The 17,180-nt window shown below is 30.5% G+C and overlaps 2 protein-coding genes across 2 annotated transcripts in view; one reads left to right on the top strand and one right to left on the bottom strand.

The window, feature by feature from the left end:
- Positions 1 to 2,765, top strand: part of LOC146527848 (nitric oxide synthase-like) — a 38,490-nt gene extending 35,725 nt beyond the window's left edge. The window contains exons 20-22 of the mRNA XM_085204750.1: positions 295 to 562; positions 1,470 to 1,661; positions 1,958 to 2,765. Of these exons, the coding sequence (XP_085060876.1) occupies positions 295 to 562; positions 1,470 to 1,661; positions 1,958 to 2,068 (571 nt within the window). The 3' untranslated portion in view covers positions 2,069 to 2,765. The remainder of the gene's footprint in view (positions 1 to 294; positions 563 to 1,469; positions 1,662 to 1,957) is intronic.
- A 299-nt stretch (positions 2,766 to 3,064) lies between these two features.
- On the bottom strand, positions 3,065 to 6,414 carry LOC146527847 (cilia- and flagella-associated protein 299-like). Its single transcript, XM_085205050.1, has 4 exons — positions 6,132 to 6,414; positions 5,408 to 5,585; positions 4,737 to 4,934; positions 3,065 to 3,373 (listed from the first exon to the last, which is right to left on the bottom strand). The coding sequence occupies exons 1-4, from the start codon at positions 6,299 to 6,301 to the stop codon at positions 3,203 to 3,205; spliced, it is 717 nt and encodes a 238-aa protein (XP_085061176.1). The 5' UTR covers positions 6,302 to 6,414; the 3' UTR covers positions 3,065 to 3,202.
- Between the last annotated feature and the right edge of the window lie 10,766 nt (positions 6,415 to 17,180).

Raw genomic sequence — 17,180 nt, 5'->3', positions numbered from 1 at the left:
TATGTATTTTTAATAACAATTCTGTTTTTTGCAAGCATAAAAAGTGCATTTAATGTTTTACTCATGTATTCCATTAATATTCGTCGTGGCCAGGCCGCACAGCATCTAAGTCCCACTCAGTCCAATTAACTATTTTCATCTTCTCGTTCTGGTAACAAAGCAAAGCGGGGCGATGGATTTCGCAACTCAACACGTAATGTCTCGTAAATTGAGAAACGTAAACACTAGGTTCCCTCTGCCTCTGCTATATGCAGGGTACAGCGTGAATTTTAAAAAAATATTTTTTATTGACAGGGCACCAACATTCCACATGCCACAAGACATATCAACACCACTTATCCTGGTAGGACCTGGTTCAGGAATAGCTCCGTTCAGAGGCTTCTGGCATCACAGGCGAAGTCTTATGAGAGAGAGTGTTAAGAAACCCGGCCCTATATATTTGTTCTTCGGCTGTCGATACAAAGGCATGGATTTGTATAAGGATGAAAAGGAGAAAGCGGTAGGAGATGGTGTCATCACCAAGTCTCTACTCGCTTTGTCTAGAGAGAAAGGTTCTAATAAAGTAAGTTGTATAGATATTAAATGTACCTAGTAATTATTATTAAGTGTTATATTGTTGGTAAATATAATAAATAATCTAATATATGTAAAGGGACTTGTCCTCATTGACTGAGGTAAGACGCACGCACAGTCGTAACCGCTGTGCGTAGAAACGTGAAATTTGGACAGATGTTTACTTTCGTAATCTGGAAGGGATTTTGAAAAAATTTTAACTCTAAAGGGGTGAAATAGGGGTTGAAAGTTTGTATGGATTTTTTTTAAATCGCCAACGGTTTTTATAAAATTTGTTTTTATAAAAATTGAAATTCAGACTCGTCAATTCTCCCCCTAAGGATGCAAATAAGGGGTTGACAGTTTGTATGGAAAAATCTTTAAAACGCCACCGATTATTATAAAATTTGAAATTGAGACTCTTAAAAATACTTCATTGAACACGTGTTTCATGGTTTATTAGAGTCCGCTAGTATTATATAAAATTTGATAATAAATTATAATTGCATATTTCCATTACAATTCACCGATATAGCTAATGCGTTGTATAACTATTATGTTGTCATTTGCACGTTACACGGAAAATAACCCAAATAAATAATAATTCATATATAATTATTATTACTTTTTATCTATTTATTTCTATTCTGTATGATATTTAGGCTGTATATTTTCATTGTTCTCGTGCCAATAGCAAATTAAATTAAATTTTATTTGGAGTTATGTATGTTGGTTAAATCGTTGATTTACTTGCGATATCATACAATTTTCTATATGCGGGATCCCGCGAGATTAAAAATTCCGAGTCCCGCATTTCGAGATTGAATTCTGATGGCGGGATTGGACGCCCTAACCGCAAAAGCCTTAATGTATAAAATAGATAATGATTTATTTAATGATATTTGTCTCTCTCACAGAAACACGTCCAAGCTCTCTTACAAGACGAAGGGGCGGACATAACTCGCATGTTAATGGACGAGGGCGGCCATTTTTACGTGTGCGGTGATTGCAAGATGGCGGAGGAGGTGCAACAGAAGTTAAAAGAAGTTATTAAACTGCACGCTAATTTAAGTGAAGAGGAAGTTGAAGACTTTATATTATACTTAATGGTAAATATATATATTTTTTGGGTTACGTGGCCTTTTGTCTAATAGATAGAATATAGAATGTGTACCTATGTGGGTTGAGGAAGGACCTGGAGAAAATTATGAATCACTTGACTGAACTTGACAGAACTCAACGCCGCGTGTTGCCTCATTTTCCAGAGCGAGGAAATGAAAATATGTAATATTTAATTTCCCTGAACGGGAACCGAACCCACATTCTATCTGTCATGTGTCGCCACGACTGGTTTTCCTAAATGTAGAGAGCCCTTATTTATAAACAAATAATATTTATCTTACAGGATGAAAACAGATATCACGAAGATATATTTGGTATAACACTACGTACTTCTATAGTCCACAAAGCTTCAAGAGAAACGGCGAAAAGGACAAGATTCGAATCCGGATCATAGCTTGTTAGTTAAAGAAAACATTATTATAAATATTATATAACTAAAATTATGCTATTTTTATAAATGTGACATTAATTTACATATATTTTTTGTTTAATAAGAAGTACAATCTTGCCAAATATTTTTCACATATTTGGAAGAAAACGGAGAGAAACATATTTGCTTGATATTTAAACTTTTTTTTCCTTTCCTTTACAGTTTTATTATATTATAACAATATATTTCTACTTTATTAGTTAGTTACGTATAATATTCACGGCTATTTTAATAAACAGTATTTATAGATTTATTTATACGAGATCAAATAAATGAAAAATTTTATAACCAGAAGATCTTTTAATATTTTTCATCCTACTGAATCTCTAAGAAAATAACAGTATAATAATTAGAATTTTTTAATTTCTTAAAAATCATAATAATATAAAAGTAACATGACTGCGCATTAGAGTAGTAGGTTCAATTCCAGCTTAACATTATGTACCTAAATTGTTATTGATGTCTCGATTTCACATAGCCTTTAAGTTTGACGCCAGAATTGCATAAATATTATATGAAAATAATATCAAAAAGACTTTTTTTGTATAAAGTCTATATATAATTAGATATTAGAATAGAATAAGAATATAACTGATTATTATAAAGGTTTTGAAGTGACCAAAGTAAATAAGCACATTACAATAAAATGACATTCACATTATATTATCTTTTATTTATATTTAATGTTTTCATTTTATTTAAAAAAAACTGCTTCACGCTGTATCGAGCAAATAGCAGGACAAACCAAGGGTAATGCTAAGACACTCCGTTCCTCACTTTTCGCGATTATGTGTTGAGTGATGAAACTCAGCGAAAGGATTTTGCCTTAATGCCAGAGCGAAGAAAGGAAAATATTAATAAACAATAATTTATTAATTAAAGGTTAACATAAAATCATGTTTAAATTTTTAACGTGCCAATTAAGCTCATGTTTCTCCGCCTTCGCTTTCGCATCGAAAATTTAAAAAATCATATTTTTGTTAAATTACTTTATTAGTCAATCCATGACCTATATACAATATATTACAATATCCAAATATATCATTCAAAACTATGAAAACAATTAAAAAAATATTGCAATTCAATATTTAAAAATACTTAAGTTTTCCTTCTAACAAGATGATCGTATATTTCAATTTGGGTGTATTTTGGGGAGTAAATCCTTCTCTTGGTGGTATTCTGTCCGGGGTCATGGCGCGGGTCGGGGCATATGATCTTATGGTCGTGACGATTTTGGAATAGAAGACCCCGATCTGGATCCATTACTGGCTGTAAAAAACATTTTTTTAAAAATATTTATTACAGTTGTTTGTGCAAAATATAAATATGTACTTGCTATGTCAAACTACACATATGTGTAAATAAGTAGTTGAGTTTAACATTTTCATTTCATCGCTCTGGTTCGGGGCAACCCGCGGCGTTTAATTCCGCTACTCAACGCGCAATGCTTACAGAATTCGGTGAAAAAGGGAGAGCGGAGAGCGGAGTGTCGCTAGTAGATATTATGTATTTAGCAGATCAATATGAATATCTATATTTTATTAACATATACATATCACATATTTAACAACGTCTTCAACCTTGTGGTCAAATACAAATAACTAAGAGATAGGTGAGACATATGAGACATTCTAAGGGTCAGAGGTAAACCCGACCACAAATACCAACAGTGAGTTACACTGAAACATAACATAACCTAGCTTTCCTCGATAAATACAAAATTCAATACAAAAACAATTTTTCGATTCAAACTATTTGTTTCTGAGATTAGTGCGGTTAAACAAACAAACTCTTCGGCTTTATATTATTAGTATAGATACAAAATATTTGGTTGACATGTTGACGATCGTTGTTATACTAGTATGGCACGTTGTTATTATTATAGTTAACTTATATCACTTTCGAATTTCACATAGAAAATCTAGAATTTGTTTGTGAGCCTTTTTTAGCATCACGCTATATCCAAAGGCAGAGGGAACCTAGTGTTAAGTCATTTTCACCGAATTCTGGAGGCATTGCGTGTTGAGTAGCGGAACTCACATTCATTTCCTCGAGTGGGAATCGAATCCACAACCTGTCGCGTTTACAGTCACGCTTTGTGCCCCTATGTCTTAGGAAGAGAAAATTAATCTTAATAATAATAATGTTAATTAAGCAAAATTTTACTTTTATTTTTTTTTAATTATCCAAAAATGTATTGTCAGGTGACAAAGTTCCTTACGCTACCCTATTATCTTTAGTGCGATGTTAATATCTTTTGACAGAAAATGGCGATAGTAATTTTCTTTTGTTGTAGATGTAAAGTGTTCCTTAAAAGGAAAGCTAGATAAAATTTAATGATAATTTAATTAAAATATATAACATTATTAGATTTATTTTATCATTTTATACAATAATATAATGTATCCACATAACACTAGCAGTTACAAAAATATTCTACTCTATACATAGAAAGAAAAATCATAGAAAGTGGGGAAATATACAAAGCAATCTCTGAAATCATCGCTGTGCCTCGGTACCAGAGCGGGAAGTTTAAAATATTAAATATTTCATTTCCCCAAGTGGGCATCGAACCCAGAACTGTCGTTCACTTGGGCCCTTGGATAGTAGTTAAGTTCAAATATACAATTACCTTATAATTTCTACTAATATTGCTCCTAACGGTGCCATGTCGCCAATGATAATACCCTAAATCGTTGTCTCTCGGCCACAACATTTTATTACGTCGGAAAAACGTCCCCCAATCCTCAGTCAGGAGTCGATGCGCGTAGTCTATGTAGCCGGATATTTCGAAACCGCCTTTGGTGAAGTGACGAATGAAAATTATGGACTGCAATCCGAATGGTAATCTTTGTTAGTCGATAAAATTTAAATAAGTTTGAGTGCAAGCTTCAAGTTATTTATATTATTTATATATTAGGTACATATTATAAATTTTACAGATTTTGTTATAACAACACACGTAATGTTAGGAAAATTGAGCGAAGAGTGGGAAGCAGAGTGTCCTAACACTAGGTTCCCTTTGCCTACCCTGCTATAGCGGTATATAGCATGGAACTCAAAAATAAAGCTTTTAAACGACATGATAATATTTACGACAATTCGGCAGAAAGTGGGTAACGGAAGTGACATGAAGGGAACGAACTTTTTAAACACCAGGGAACCTGGAAAAGGTTCTCTCTACCTACCCTGCTATATGCGAGATACAGCGTAAAGCTAAAAAGTTAAAAAAAATGATATAAAAATATATTTAACAACTTCTTACAATTTTTTTGGAATTATTAAATTAAGTACAACTAATACCTGTAAAGCCCCAACTCTATTGGCCCTCTCCCGCGCCGCCAGCTCGCGGTTAAAGGGATCGTCGATCCTCGCCCCCTCGCTGACCAGCACGTGGGGCCGCACCACGGGGTACACTATACTGTGTATGACAGCTCGACGAGTGTAGAACTCTTTTTCGGTTAACGTATCGCCATTGGCTCTGATTTCAGATATTTTTTATATGTTTTTTTTTTGTAATACAATGAAACAAATATGAGAAAAAAAAACAATATTAAGAATATTTAGACATCCTGCATTTTCTATGATATTTATAATAGGTAAACTATTTTTTAGTAGTTCTCTTATTTTTTTCAATTTTTGTCGAATTTATGGAAGGCACGTGTTAAATGCCGTAATTCATAACTGTACGTCTTGTAACTAGGCGAAACTAAGAAACGCTTATATTTTAAATATACATAAATGAAATAAATAGTACTTATTTGATTTATCTATCCACACTATCTATTCCCTTCCAAAAAGGAATGATATGTATCTATAGTCTTCACAGTCTCATTCATCCCATACAAAGAATATATATATAAAAATACAGAAACTTGAAATTCTAATATTTTTTTATATTAATGTAGATAAAACGCATTAAAAAAATCAACAATAATTTTTAACTAAAAATTATTACCAAAATATTACTAAAGAAACATAAAATAAAAAGTAAAAGTATTTTATTAGGAGTTCACATAGATTATACCTATAACCCAGAGCAGCTACAGTACGAGCGGATTGGATACTCCTGAGATTACAAAGATCAGCAATTTCTATGAGGGAATCCAAGTAATCTTCCCATGTATCGAATGGCAACAAGCGTCTATCCGCTTCCACGCTCGGCGGATATTCGTTTTTCTTTTCCGCCATTGCCATTATTACAATTTTAAAAATAAACACGAAACACAAAAATAAGGTAAAAGATTAAAAATTGTCAATCACATTTTGAATTTGTCAAATCATTATTAGTTTTATGAGTACAGATAAAAATATTCTTATTGTCAATACAAATTTAAAAAGTTGCGTTAGTTATATTTTTTATCTGTGATGCTTATTATTGGCTCGTAAGAACAAAACAAATATATGCTAAAATATTAAAAGAATAGGAGCGAAAGTATTCCAGTTTATACCATGAAATAAACCATTTTCTTAAAAATCCAGTTTCTATAATTTAATTGAAAAAAAAAAAAGATATTATGTTTAAGAACCCATTGAATTGAAAACTTTCTTATTATGAAACATTGAACTATTTGTAATAGAGGAGTGGTCATTTTCAAGTAGATTCTTTAACAAGAATGGCACTTATTGACAGAATCTATGACTTAAGTCTGGAAAGTCTTGGAAGGCATTGTGTCCAAGCGTTTGTTAGATGTAATTATAAAACTAATTTAAATTGTATAAAATATTATTTGATAAATATAATATAAGATATTTTAAATATAAAAATATAAACCTTCATATAAAATGCATAAGAATTATTTCTATACAACTCCAACCACATTATAAATTCAATTTCACAATCTTGTTTAGAGATCGAATTTTCTTAAAAATAAAAAGAATTTTTTTGTTAATTTATCTTCATACTGTATTCCATATATTAGATAATTTAAAACTTCTGTTAATCTTAAAAATAACATGGAATAAAAACCGTTCCTTAAATAGATAAATTGTAACCAAACCTTTCAGGGGCTGTAGGGGTAAAAAATATTGTAACAGAATGCCTTAACACTAGGTTCCCCGATCTTCCCTGCCTTCCTTGCTATATGCGGGATGCAGCTAAAAAAAGAAAAAATAATCTTTATAGAATAGATGTCGCTTATTAAATTATGTACGACACAATATTTTTAAAGAAGTCGCCAAGTACTTTTCGTGGGAGTGCGGACGTGATTCGATTTAGTGCAAGATAAATTGAAGAACCTGAATGCAATTTTGGATAACAGGAGGAGTTTTAAAGAGTTAAAGTTGCGGCTTCGAGAAAATATACTGGATATTTTAAATATTAAAGATTAGAGAAGTAAAATTCTAAAATTGGTGTATAACTTCACGGTGTGCAGTAAAAACGTATTCACACTGTATCCTGCACATAGCAAAGTAGACATAGGGAACCTGGGAACCTGATATTGACACTCCATTCCCCATTAAGATACTTCCCTCCTTCATTCAGCACTAGAAGAAAATGAATATATTTTATTCGCATTTACAGTCGCACCTTTGCGCCTTTGCCCACTTTGTTTTTTAATTAAAAGTAATTTTCCTTATTAACTTTATTTATATATCTAACTGAAATAAATTTACATAAAAATGCGTGCAAGTTTATTTTAATCAAATATTTCTATTAAATAATTTAAAGTAGCGCAGTGTTTTCTTTTAACCAATGTTAACGGAATTGCTAAAACTTCCGGGATTTCTCCTTTCAACTTTTGTTTTAATTCAATTCATATTCATATGCAAATTTGTTCAACTAGAATTCCAATTCTGTACAACTTCAATAATATTCAATAAAATAAGGCCGACAGAGCTTCTATATTACCAATATTGGATAAACTGTACCGGTAAAATCATAATATTTATGTATTTCGATGACAACAAGTAGGTACTGGTGGAAAATATAATTTACCAGATTAAGTTGAGATTATTTTGTATTATATTAGAATAATAAAATGTTAAACGTTATTGGTGGGTATTTTATATTGTTTAATAATAATATAATAGACTCAACAATTTTGATAAACTTGGTTACCTCTCAATTGGAATTTAATAGCTTCATTTTACTAGAAGAATATTTTAATATTTGTATTGTGGCCTTCTATGACATTATATAAATATATTATAGTATGTTTATTGTTATATGTATTCAGAATGGACAAATAACTTTATAAGAATAATACAGTATATGAGTGTAAGACAATTTTAAATCACACCAAAACACAAAATAAACAATTAATTCTATATATTACAAAACAAACTTCAAAATTTTTAAGCTTCATGTTTTTTCCGCAAAGTGAAGGTAACAGAGCTTAGTGTTAAGACACTCCATTCTTCGAGACATTGGGTGGCCAATCTTGACGTCGCGTTTCGTTTTACCAGAAAGATATTTTCCTCTGTAGGTATAGCTCAATAACTTGTATTTTGAAGCTAAAAATAAAATAGGTTGTGATTTCAAAACAAATAGAGCGTATAACAAAAGCATTGGAATAGAATAATAGATAATGCATTCTCATTTTATTGTAAGGTATTCTAATATATGTATTACTTGCACAGAAATGCAGCTTTTCTGTATGTCAATTTCTTATATTATTTTTTAAACTATGATCAATAAATACTAATTTATTATTTTTTTTAAATATTAATTTTTAATTTATATTGAAAACTAGTGTCCAATTCCCGCCTTGACACTTTCACGTGTACTTTACATGTTATTATTATATTTCGTTATATAAGCTATAATATTTTTGACTCTAGTCTAAGATAATTTGTATCTATTTTACATAAACACGGGACAAGTGTGTGACCCTCGGTTCCTTCCCCATCGGGGAAATTAAATATTTTTGGTATCGAGGCCTCTAGAATTGGGCGGAAAATGATAAACGGAATTTCTTAACACTTGATTCCTTCTGCCTACCATGTGTGTGCGGGATACAGCGTGAAGTTCGTTTTGTTTTTTTCTCGTATATTAAATAATAAGTTAACAATAAGCGACATTGAATATAAATATCAAAGTTTAACCTTTATTTTGTTGATGTAGTATTTGTAATATTTACATATTATTTGTTTTCGAACACACTCAGCAAGACACCGGCAGCACCTTCCGAAGGTATAAATTATTCGTACCATATCCCTTGCCTCGGGCTTATTTTTACCACATACCTCAAGCTAAACATGTTTAAATATGTCATGGACATTGCTATTTTTATATTGATTGGTAAAATTTAAGTAAATAAATAAAAGGAGAAAAGGGGGAGAACAATAATAATAAATAAAAGATTCAATACTAAATTTAATTACATGTTTATTTGTAATTAGTCCATTACCTGACCCAAAAAATACAATTGGAAACATTAGTTTCTAGAAACTTAACTATACGCGTTTTTTACATTTTTATCGTCTTTAATATTTAAAATCGTATGTAAAAAAAACAGTAAATTCCTAAAAGCTTTCCCAATATCAAGAGTACGGTAAATTTGGGGTTTTTGAGTGATCTTAAGTAAATTATGTTTTCCCACCTCATAGAGTGTATATATCTACATGCTAAGTAAATAAATACCTACTTGAATTCTAATCCAAAGTAATTACTTTACGACACTCAAATCAAGATTTATATATACCTACACATTTTTTAATTTATTTAAAGATATTTGTTCATACTTGTATCATTAATATATACCTAATATATCAATATAATTTAAACTACTTTCTAGTCTATATTAAGTACCAAATTATACAGGAATTTATATGAAAATTTTTAATATCAGGAAATGTTAAATTATTACACGAAACTATCTATTACTACTTTATAATATAATCAAAGTTCCAGTATATTTATTTATATACTTTATTTACCTAAAAACTGTCAAAGTAATCATCATCTTAATTTCATCAGTTATATAAAACAACGAAAGTATGGCTGCTTGTGGCTCTCCTATAAAAGACACCTTAAAAACTATTTTATTTCATAATTTTTGATTATAAATTATAAAAAAAAGAAATAGATAAATAATCTTAAAATATCCTACACTTTTAAATGACTTTATCATAATATATTGAACTTTTGTATGGCGATATTTATACAGGTACCTGACAGAAATGGCTTACGTTGGCGGACGTCGTTTGTTTCTGACATGTTCTCTTTCAACTCTGTCTAGAATTTCTGACTGAGCCAAACATTCATAATTTACTTTAAAAAAGTTTTTTTTTACCAATACTTGCTAACCGTTACTTTTTTTTCAGCTTCACGCTGTATCCCGCACACAGTAGGGTAGGCAGAGGGAACCTAGTGTTAAGACACTCCATTCCCCAATTTCCGCCGAATTCCGGAGACATTGCGTGTTGGAAGGTGGGATTAAATATTTCATTTCCTCGAGTGGAAATCGAACCCAGAACCTGTCGCGATTACAGTCATACTTTGTGCCCATGCCCGACTGTACCACGACTGGCTACTGTAGGTATTATGTAGATACAACAAGACGAAATATTATCTGTAGCACCATTTTAAATAGCCGCATTCATCTCAATCGGAATGTAAACTTCATAGTACGATTTTAAATATGTCCCAATAAAAAAATACAGTCGATACCTCCTTCTTTTTAAAGTCGGTTAAAAATAATAAAAATTACATAACTAAGAAATCTAATTTCTATATCTACGTATATATAATACATTAAATTAATACTATACAGTTCAAAGTTAGTAACTTAAGCAGATATTTAAATCCAAAACACTCTCATTAAGTTTCAATATATAGAAGGTCGATTTATACACGAGATTTACAGTCTGTTAGTTTGTTTGGCTTAAAGTTACTTGTTGATTAAAAGTTGGCTTGAATATGTTATTTATTCGTTCATTATAATGTACGCGTACGTTTTATATTCGTATTATTTGAAATTACTTTTTATAATGAATATTGCAATTGAGAGGAAAATTAGTGGCTTACAATGGTTGCGGGTTCGAATATTAATAAGTATACTGGTGGATAAGTTATAGCAAAGTAATTAATGGTGAGAGAAATACAAAAACAATTTACATAGGTAAATAATACACTGCCAGAAAATATGTATTAAGATTTTAAAGTATTGGGTTTTATAAGTTTATACTTAGACGTACGTATTAATGATAATATTTTAATTTTTTGCTAAAAAAAATGCTCCACGCGAATTTTTTAAAAGGTAAGGTACAAGTTTCTATAAAAACGCCATGAAAATATAAAATCAGAACCGCAATAATATTCAACTGAAAGGTACTGAACTGAACCCTTTATATAAACTAAATTGAAATACTAACCTAATACCGTGCAAATCCCAAATACTCTATAGAAACCATGGAAGCAGTAAAATTTTATAGCGGCGACCCCAAGAGCGTTGCGTTAGATAGCAATTTGAATATATATTTTTTTATAAAATTAAGTATAAGAGACAGATATACATAGTTTTCTTCATTCACTTGCTATAGCAATATATCGTATATTGCAAATTTAATAATTCGTTAGAGGACATCGTGACTGGGGCATAATGATGTGACTATAACGCGACGAATGTTCGTTCGATTCCCACTCGGAAAAATTAAATATTATTTATTAATATTTTCATTTCTTCGCTCTGGCACTAAAACAAAAGCCCGACGTTGAGCTTAATGCCTATTTTCACTCAACCTACCCCGCTATAAGCAGAATGCTGCAGAATGAAGCTATAGAACAAAAAATCTGTACAACAAAACCTTATTTAACGCAGCGACGTAATAAAAATAGCTATTTCGATAGGGTTTCGAACCCACCACCCTCGCATTTACTGTCGACCAATGTGTCACAACGTCGTTAATATAAATATATTATAAAATATTATGCACATTAACCTAATTTACAATTTGTATTTATAAGCTCTTAAAGTATAACAGTACTTTAATGAAGCCTCAGGTGTCGACGTAAACAAAAGGCCTACTTCATTGAATGAAATGAGCTAAAAAACGAGAAACATTGAGAAAAATAGTATTGAGACAGGAAGCGAAGCGCCGGTCACTTCATGTATGTGAACATTGTTAATCAAGCGAAATAAATGACTATGTGGTTATAGGAATTACAATTTATTTATTAAATAATGAATAGGGGACAGAGTGATTTGACACTAGGTTTCCTCTGTCTACCCTCATATGTATGGTATAGAGCGTAAAGTTAAAAACAAATATCTACTACCTATATAATTTTTAGGTATCGAATTTCTTATACACATCACATTCCGGCCGTTGACGACTGTATCATCGACGTAAATGGAAAATGGATATTTTATGGAAGTTGTAAAAAATGCAGAACACTCCAAGGAACAGCGTTAGTGAGAGACGCGGTAGAATGAATATTGTAATAGGTACGCACTTTGCGTTATCGCTTACAAAAAACGGAGAGAAGAACGAATTTCTTTTGTTAAATTCCAAGTAATGCGAAATATTAGTGTAAGATGAAATAGAAATATCTAAAATGTGTGATTTTTTTTACACGAAACGAAGTAATGAAAATATTAAATATTTCATTATGGCAATGTGATATTTAATATTTTCATTAATTCCGAATCCTATTTCGTGACGTGATGTGATGTGACTAAATGTAAAATAATAATAATAAATAAAATAAATTTGAAAACGTTTATTGGAACTATTAAGGGTTATATATGATATTAAGTTACAATATTATTTGAATACACTGATAAAATGACCCTTGGATTGTTTTTAATTTAATATTTATCTAACTTTCAAGTGCAGCTTTGCCTCGTAGTCAACTGTAAATATAGGGTGGAAAGCGAAGGATGTAGTATGCTACCATTAGGTTTCTTCTACTATTCCTTCAACATGGGAAATAGGAAAAATTAAATATATATATATATATATATATATACGTAGGTATAACATAATAAATTAATAAAATATTTCTAAGTTACGGAATTCAGGCTTGTAAGTCAGGCTTTGGCACCTAGATATATGAGAAAGAAGACAAGTAAATACATTTTAAATTACGAAATGGAATTATGTATAAGTAAAAAAAAATGGCCTATGTCCAGCAGTGGACGAGGACAGGCTGATGATGATGATGATGATGATGATGATGAAAAAAATAATACAAAATATGATGGTTAAGAGAACGGATTCGTAAATTATTTCTATTGGTTTGCATTCGCTCTGCTACAAAGCCAAATAAAACAACTCACATCGTTAGAACGCAAATATTTGTGTCAACATAATGTCTTTTGTACGAACAAATATGACCTTATGCTTATTTACTTTACATTTGGTGTAAGTCGAGTTTACTTTATAGGATTTATAACTTTGCCCGACCTAAATCTTACTGTTTTTGCTCAGTTAACACTGTTGAATCGAAATGAGTAATTATAAATGAAAAAACCCCTTTTCAAAGTCAAGAAATTATTTTCATACGGTCACTATTTTTGTTAAGTTTTCGCTACATACTAAATGCCAACTTAATATTCAGTTTAAAATTTAAAGCTCATTTTAAATATTATGTACAATGGTATAGAAATCATGCAGGCAGTTGTGGATTCGATTCCTAGGGGGGAATGAATTATTTTCATTTCTTCGCTCACAACAAATTTGCTAACAAGACAAGTGCGGCGTTGAGTTCCGCCACTTTCGATAATCGGGCGGAAAGTGTCACATAATGTCTTTCCTCTGCTGATATAAAATGTCGGTATTTATTTTTATATTACTATTATATATATATATAATATTTTGCACATTTTTTATTTAAGGATTATTTAAAGATCCTTGTTAAACTACAAAATATTTTAAAATTTCATACTTTTCATAATTTGCAAAAGAATATTTTTTTTATTCGATCAAAATTATGAAAAAGTTTGAAAATAATTGATAATTACTTATTCTACTTAAAGTTTCAAATTAAATAAAATTTAAAATATTTACCTAATTAAATAACATTTCTTTATCAGCTGCTATGCGTCTTGAGTAACGCAATTGAACGCCTGTTTTTTGCCTGGACACCAGAGCGAAGAACTAAATAATATTAAATATGTCATTTCCTTGAACGGGAATCGAATCGGATTGTTACTTCAATACTGACCTTTATGCAAATAATAGGTACATCGTGTTAATTAAACATACGTTAGCTTACAAAATTTATATTCCAATTTGGTATAAACCAAACTGTTCATTAATACCAAAGTTACCTCGAATCATGATTTTAGTGCTTGTTGCTTATTTAACAAAAGCTTAATTTTAATGGACGCATAGTAAAATAAGCATTAATTTCTGAATTAAATATCATTAATGCCATAATGTTTATTTAATCTACAAATTAAAAATTAATTTATTAACTACAAAAACTATTAAAAAAACTGTAAATAACTTATTGAAATCATGTAAACATGACTCTATAAACTTAAACTTTACATTTTAAGAGATTAACAGCTTTGTAGTAAGCCGTTAATGTACCTACCACATAGCCGAACTAAAATTTACAATACCATTAAATATTTAACTAAAATATCTATTGTATAATTACTATTTATTGTGGAAAAGGAATTATTAACATTTCCACGTTCTGATAAAAAGACAAAGCGCGGTGTTGTGATCCGTCATTTAATAGACAATGTCTGGAAAATTGGGTGGAAAACGGAACTAGACTGTTAGAGCATACTAGGTTTCTTATCTACCGGAAATGTAAAAAAATCACAATTCTTCCAAGGATCGAGAAAAAAATGTCAAAAATATATTTTTTTCTATTCACTAAAAATGTACCTATATCTATCTATCCATACCTATATTATAAATTCGAAAGTAACTCTGTCTGTCTGTCTGTCTGTCTGTCTTTTACGCAATCAGGGCCTAACCGCTAATTTAATTGTGATAAAATACTCATATAGAGATACTTGAGGGTCCCGGGATGAACATAGGATACTTTTTTTTTCTCATATTTGTAATATTTTCGATATATACCAATATTTTAAGATAATTAATTTGACAAGCAATTTATTCCGCCATGTTAATAACAATCGTCGCTACGCGTTGCTAAGCAACGGCTTGCAAAGTTTGTTGTTTTAAGAAATCGTCACCCAAAGTGAGTTTGCTTAATGCATACATGGCGCGCGCCGATATAGATTTGTATACATTAACAAAAATTTGATGATTTCTATAATTTGATATTCATCCTTATGAAAATAAATATAATAGTCACTTTTAGCATTTCATCTTGATAAAAATTATAGTTTACTGTATAACATTCTAATAAATAAGATGTCACTGATTCGAAATGACCTAGCCTACGAGTGGTATAGTATGATCGACGCGAACGGGCAGATGACTTTGATGATTTTGTTAATTTTTATTTATATTCGAATTACTATTATTCATTATGTAATTATTTGCTGCTTATAATTAATTTATCTCAGTTCGGTTGCCTATACCGATGTTTGTTATACACTTAAAATATCGTAATTTTAATCATTTGGTATTTTATTTAATATTATTCGCAAAAATTAATAATTATTTAATATAGAAAAATGTTTAGTACGCGTGCACGGCAATCTTTAGGTACTTTTTCTAATATTAAGAATTTCGTTTAGTTACTTTTACTTCTTTTGTTTGTTCATTTCGGTTACTCAGATATTTTTTCTAATAATAAATCTCTACTTATTATTATTTTTTAACTTATTTTAATTATTTAGGCTTATATTTTCGCGGGCGTAGCCGCGTCCGGGCCCACTAGTCTATATATATATATATATATATATATATATAATTATTTCGACGTACAAAATAGAGTAGAACAATTAGATATCAAACTCCAGCCGTGTCAGTTGCATGAATATGATAGGTGTCTGACTGACATCGCTGAAAGTTATACTTAACTGACTGACGGCTGACAAGTGTCTACGTGTGTCATACTCATAGAGCTTAGCGCGTTCATTTGCTGAAAAGCTGAATTGATGACGAATTATTAATACTAATTAATGTTATGTTGTAATTTTTTTATGTAATTATTAATTAATAATCGAAGGCAGTAGTGGCGTAGTGGCACAAGCGTGTGACTGTAAACGTAACAGGTTGTCGGTTCAATTTCCACTGGAGGAAATTAAATATTTAATATTTTAATTTCTTTGCTCTGGTGTCGATTCAAAGCGCTAGCGCAAAAAGTTCCGCCATTAAGCAGTTCCGCCAGTAATGCCTCCGGAATTCGGTGGAAAGTGGAATGGAATGTCTTAGCACTAAGGTAACTCTGCCTACCCTGCCACAAACAGGATACAGGAAAATGGTTTGAAAATTATTTAAAACTTTTCAAAATTCAAATATAATTAAAAGTAAATATTTCACATCAGTTTAAAAAAAAATCAAAGCCACATTAAAAAAGTACAAAAAAGCTAGCAAATAAGAAAATATCATATAAAAAAGCCGCCTGGAATTGTTTTATATTTCCAGTATGTCAATAGTTAAGACAATGTTTACAAAGCTACAAAAGATGTTATACAAAATGAAACACTTCTCGAACAGATTCGGATCCCAATCTGTCGTTTTATGAGGGCATGACTTCACTCAACCCTCCCTTTGTAGGAGGGAGAAAAAACAGAAACAGAATTTGCCTTTTCTTTTGCCTTTATAACATAGATTCCTTAGAATATTCATTCTATGGGTAAAGATGCGTAACGCTGTCTGACGCCGGCCGTATTGGTATGTAAATAAAAAAGATGTGAAATATTCCTTTGTATTTCTTACCGATACAGTTTTTACAATACGAAAGTGTTTGTGTAGTTTTATTCAATTCATTATTTAAAGTATTCTTCAGATTAAACAAACAATAATGTTATACAATAAATATTTGTAAGGAAGGATGTATGTATATTTAAATTAATTGATTAAATAAAAAAATCGTGTTTAAGTACATTCAGTTCTGAAACTCATTATTTGTTTTAATATATTTCGAAAATTGGACTTATTTTTCTTTTTCATGCATCCTTTATAGTGTTAGGTAAAGGTATGTATACCATTCTCTATATTGGTGGGTGGAATTATGGAGGAATTGGAAATAAAA

The sequence above is a fragment of the Heliconius melpomene genome, chromosome 20 (genome assembly GCF_056956725.1).
Source record: "Heliconius melpomene rosina isolate 202511_hmr_F chromosome 20, ASM5695672v1, whole genome shotgun sequence".
Classification (NCBI taxonomy): Eukaryota; Metazoa; Arthropoda; class Insecta; order Lepidoptera; family Nymphalidae; genus Heliconius; species Heliconius melpomene.
The sequence above is the reverse complement of the archived record's forward strand: the minus strand, read 5'-3'. Positions and strand labels throughout refer to the sequence as shown.

Excerpts from the sequence above, each read along its gene's own strand:
- LOC146527847 (XM_085205050.1), bottom strand. The coding sequence starts at position 6,301 with ATGGCAATGGCGGAAAAGAAAAACGAATATCCGCCGAGCGTGGAAGCG. Across the intron at positions 5,586-6,131 it reads GTAGCTGCTCTGGGTTATAG|AGCCAATGGCGATACGTTAA; the intron begins GTATAATCTATG and ends ATCTGAAATCAG. Across the intron at positions 4,935-5,407 it reads ATAGAGTTGGGGCTTTACAG|TCCATAATTTTCATTCGTCA; the intron begins GTATTAGTTGTA and ends TTCGGATTGCAG.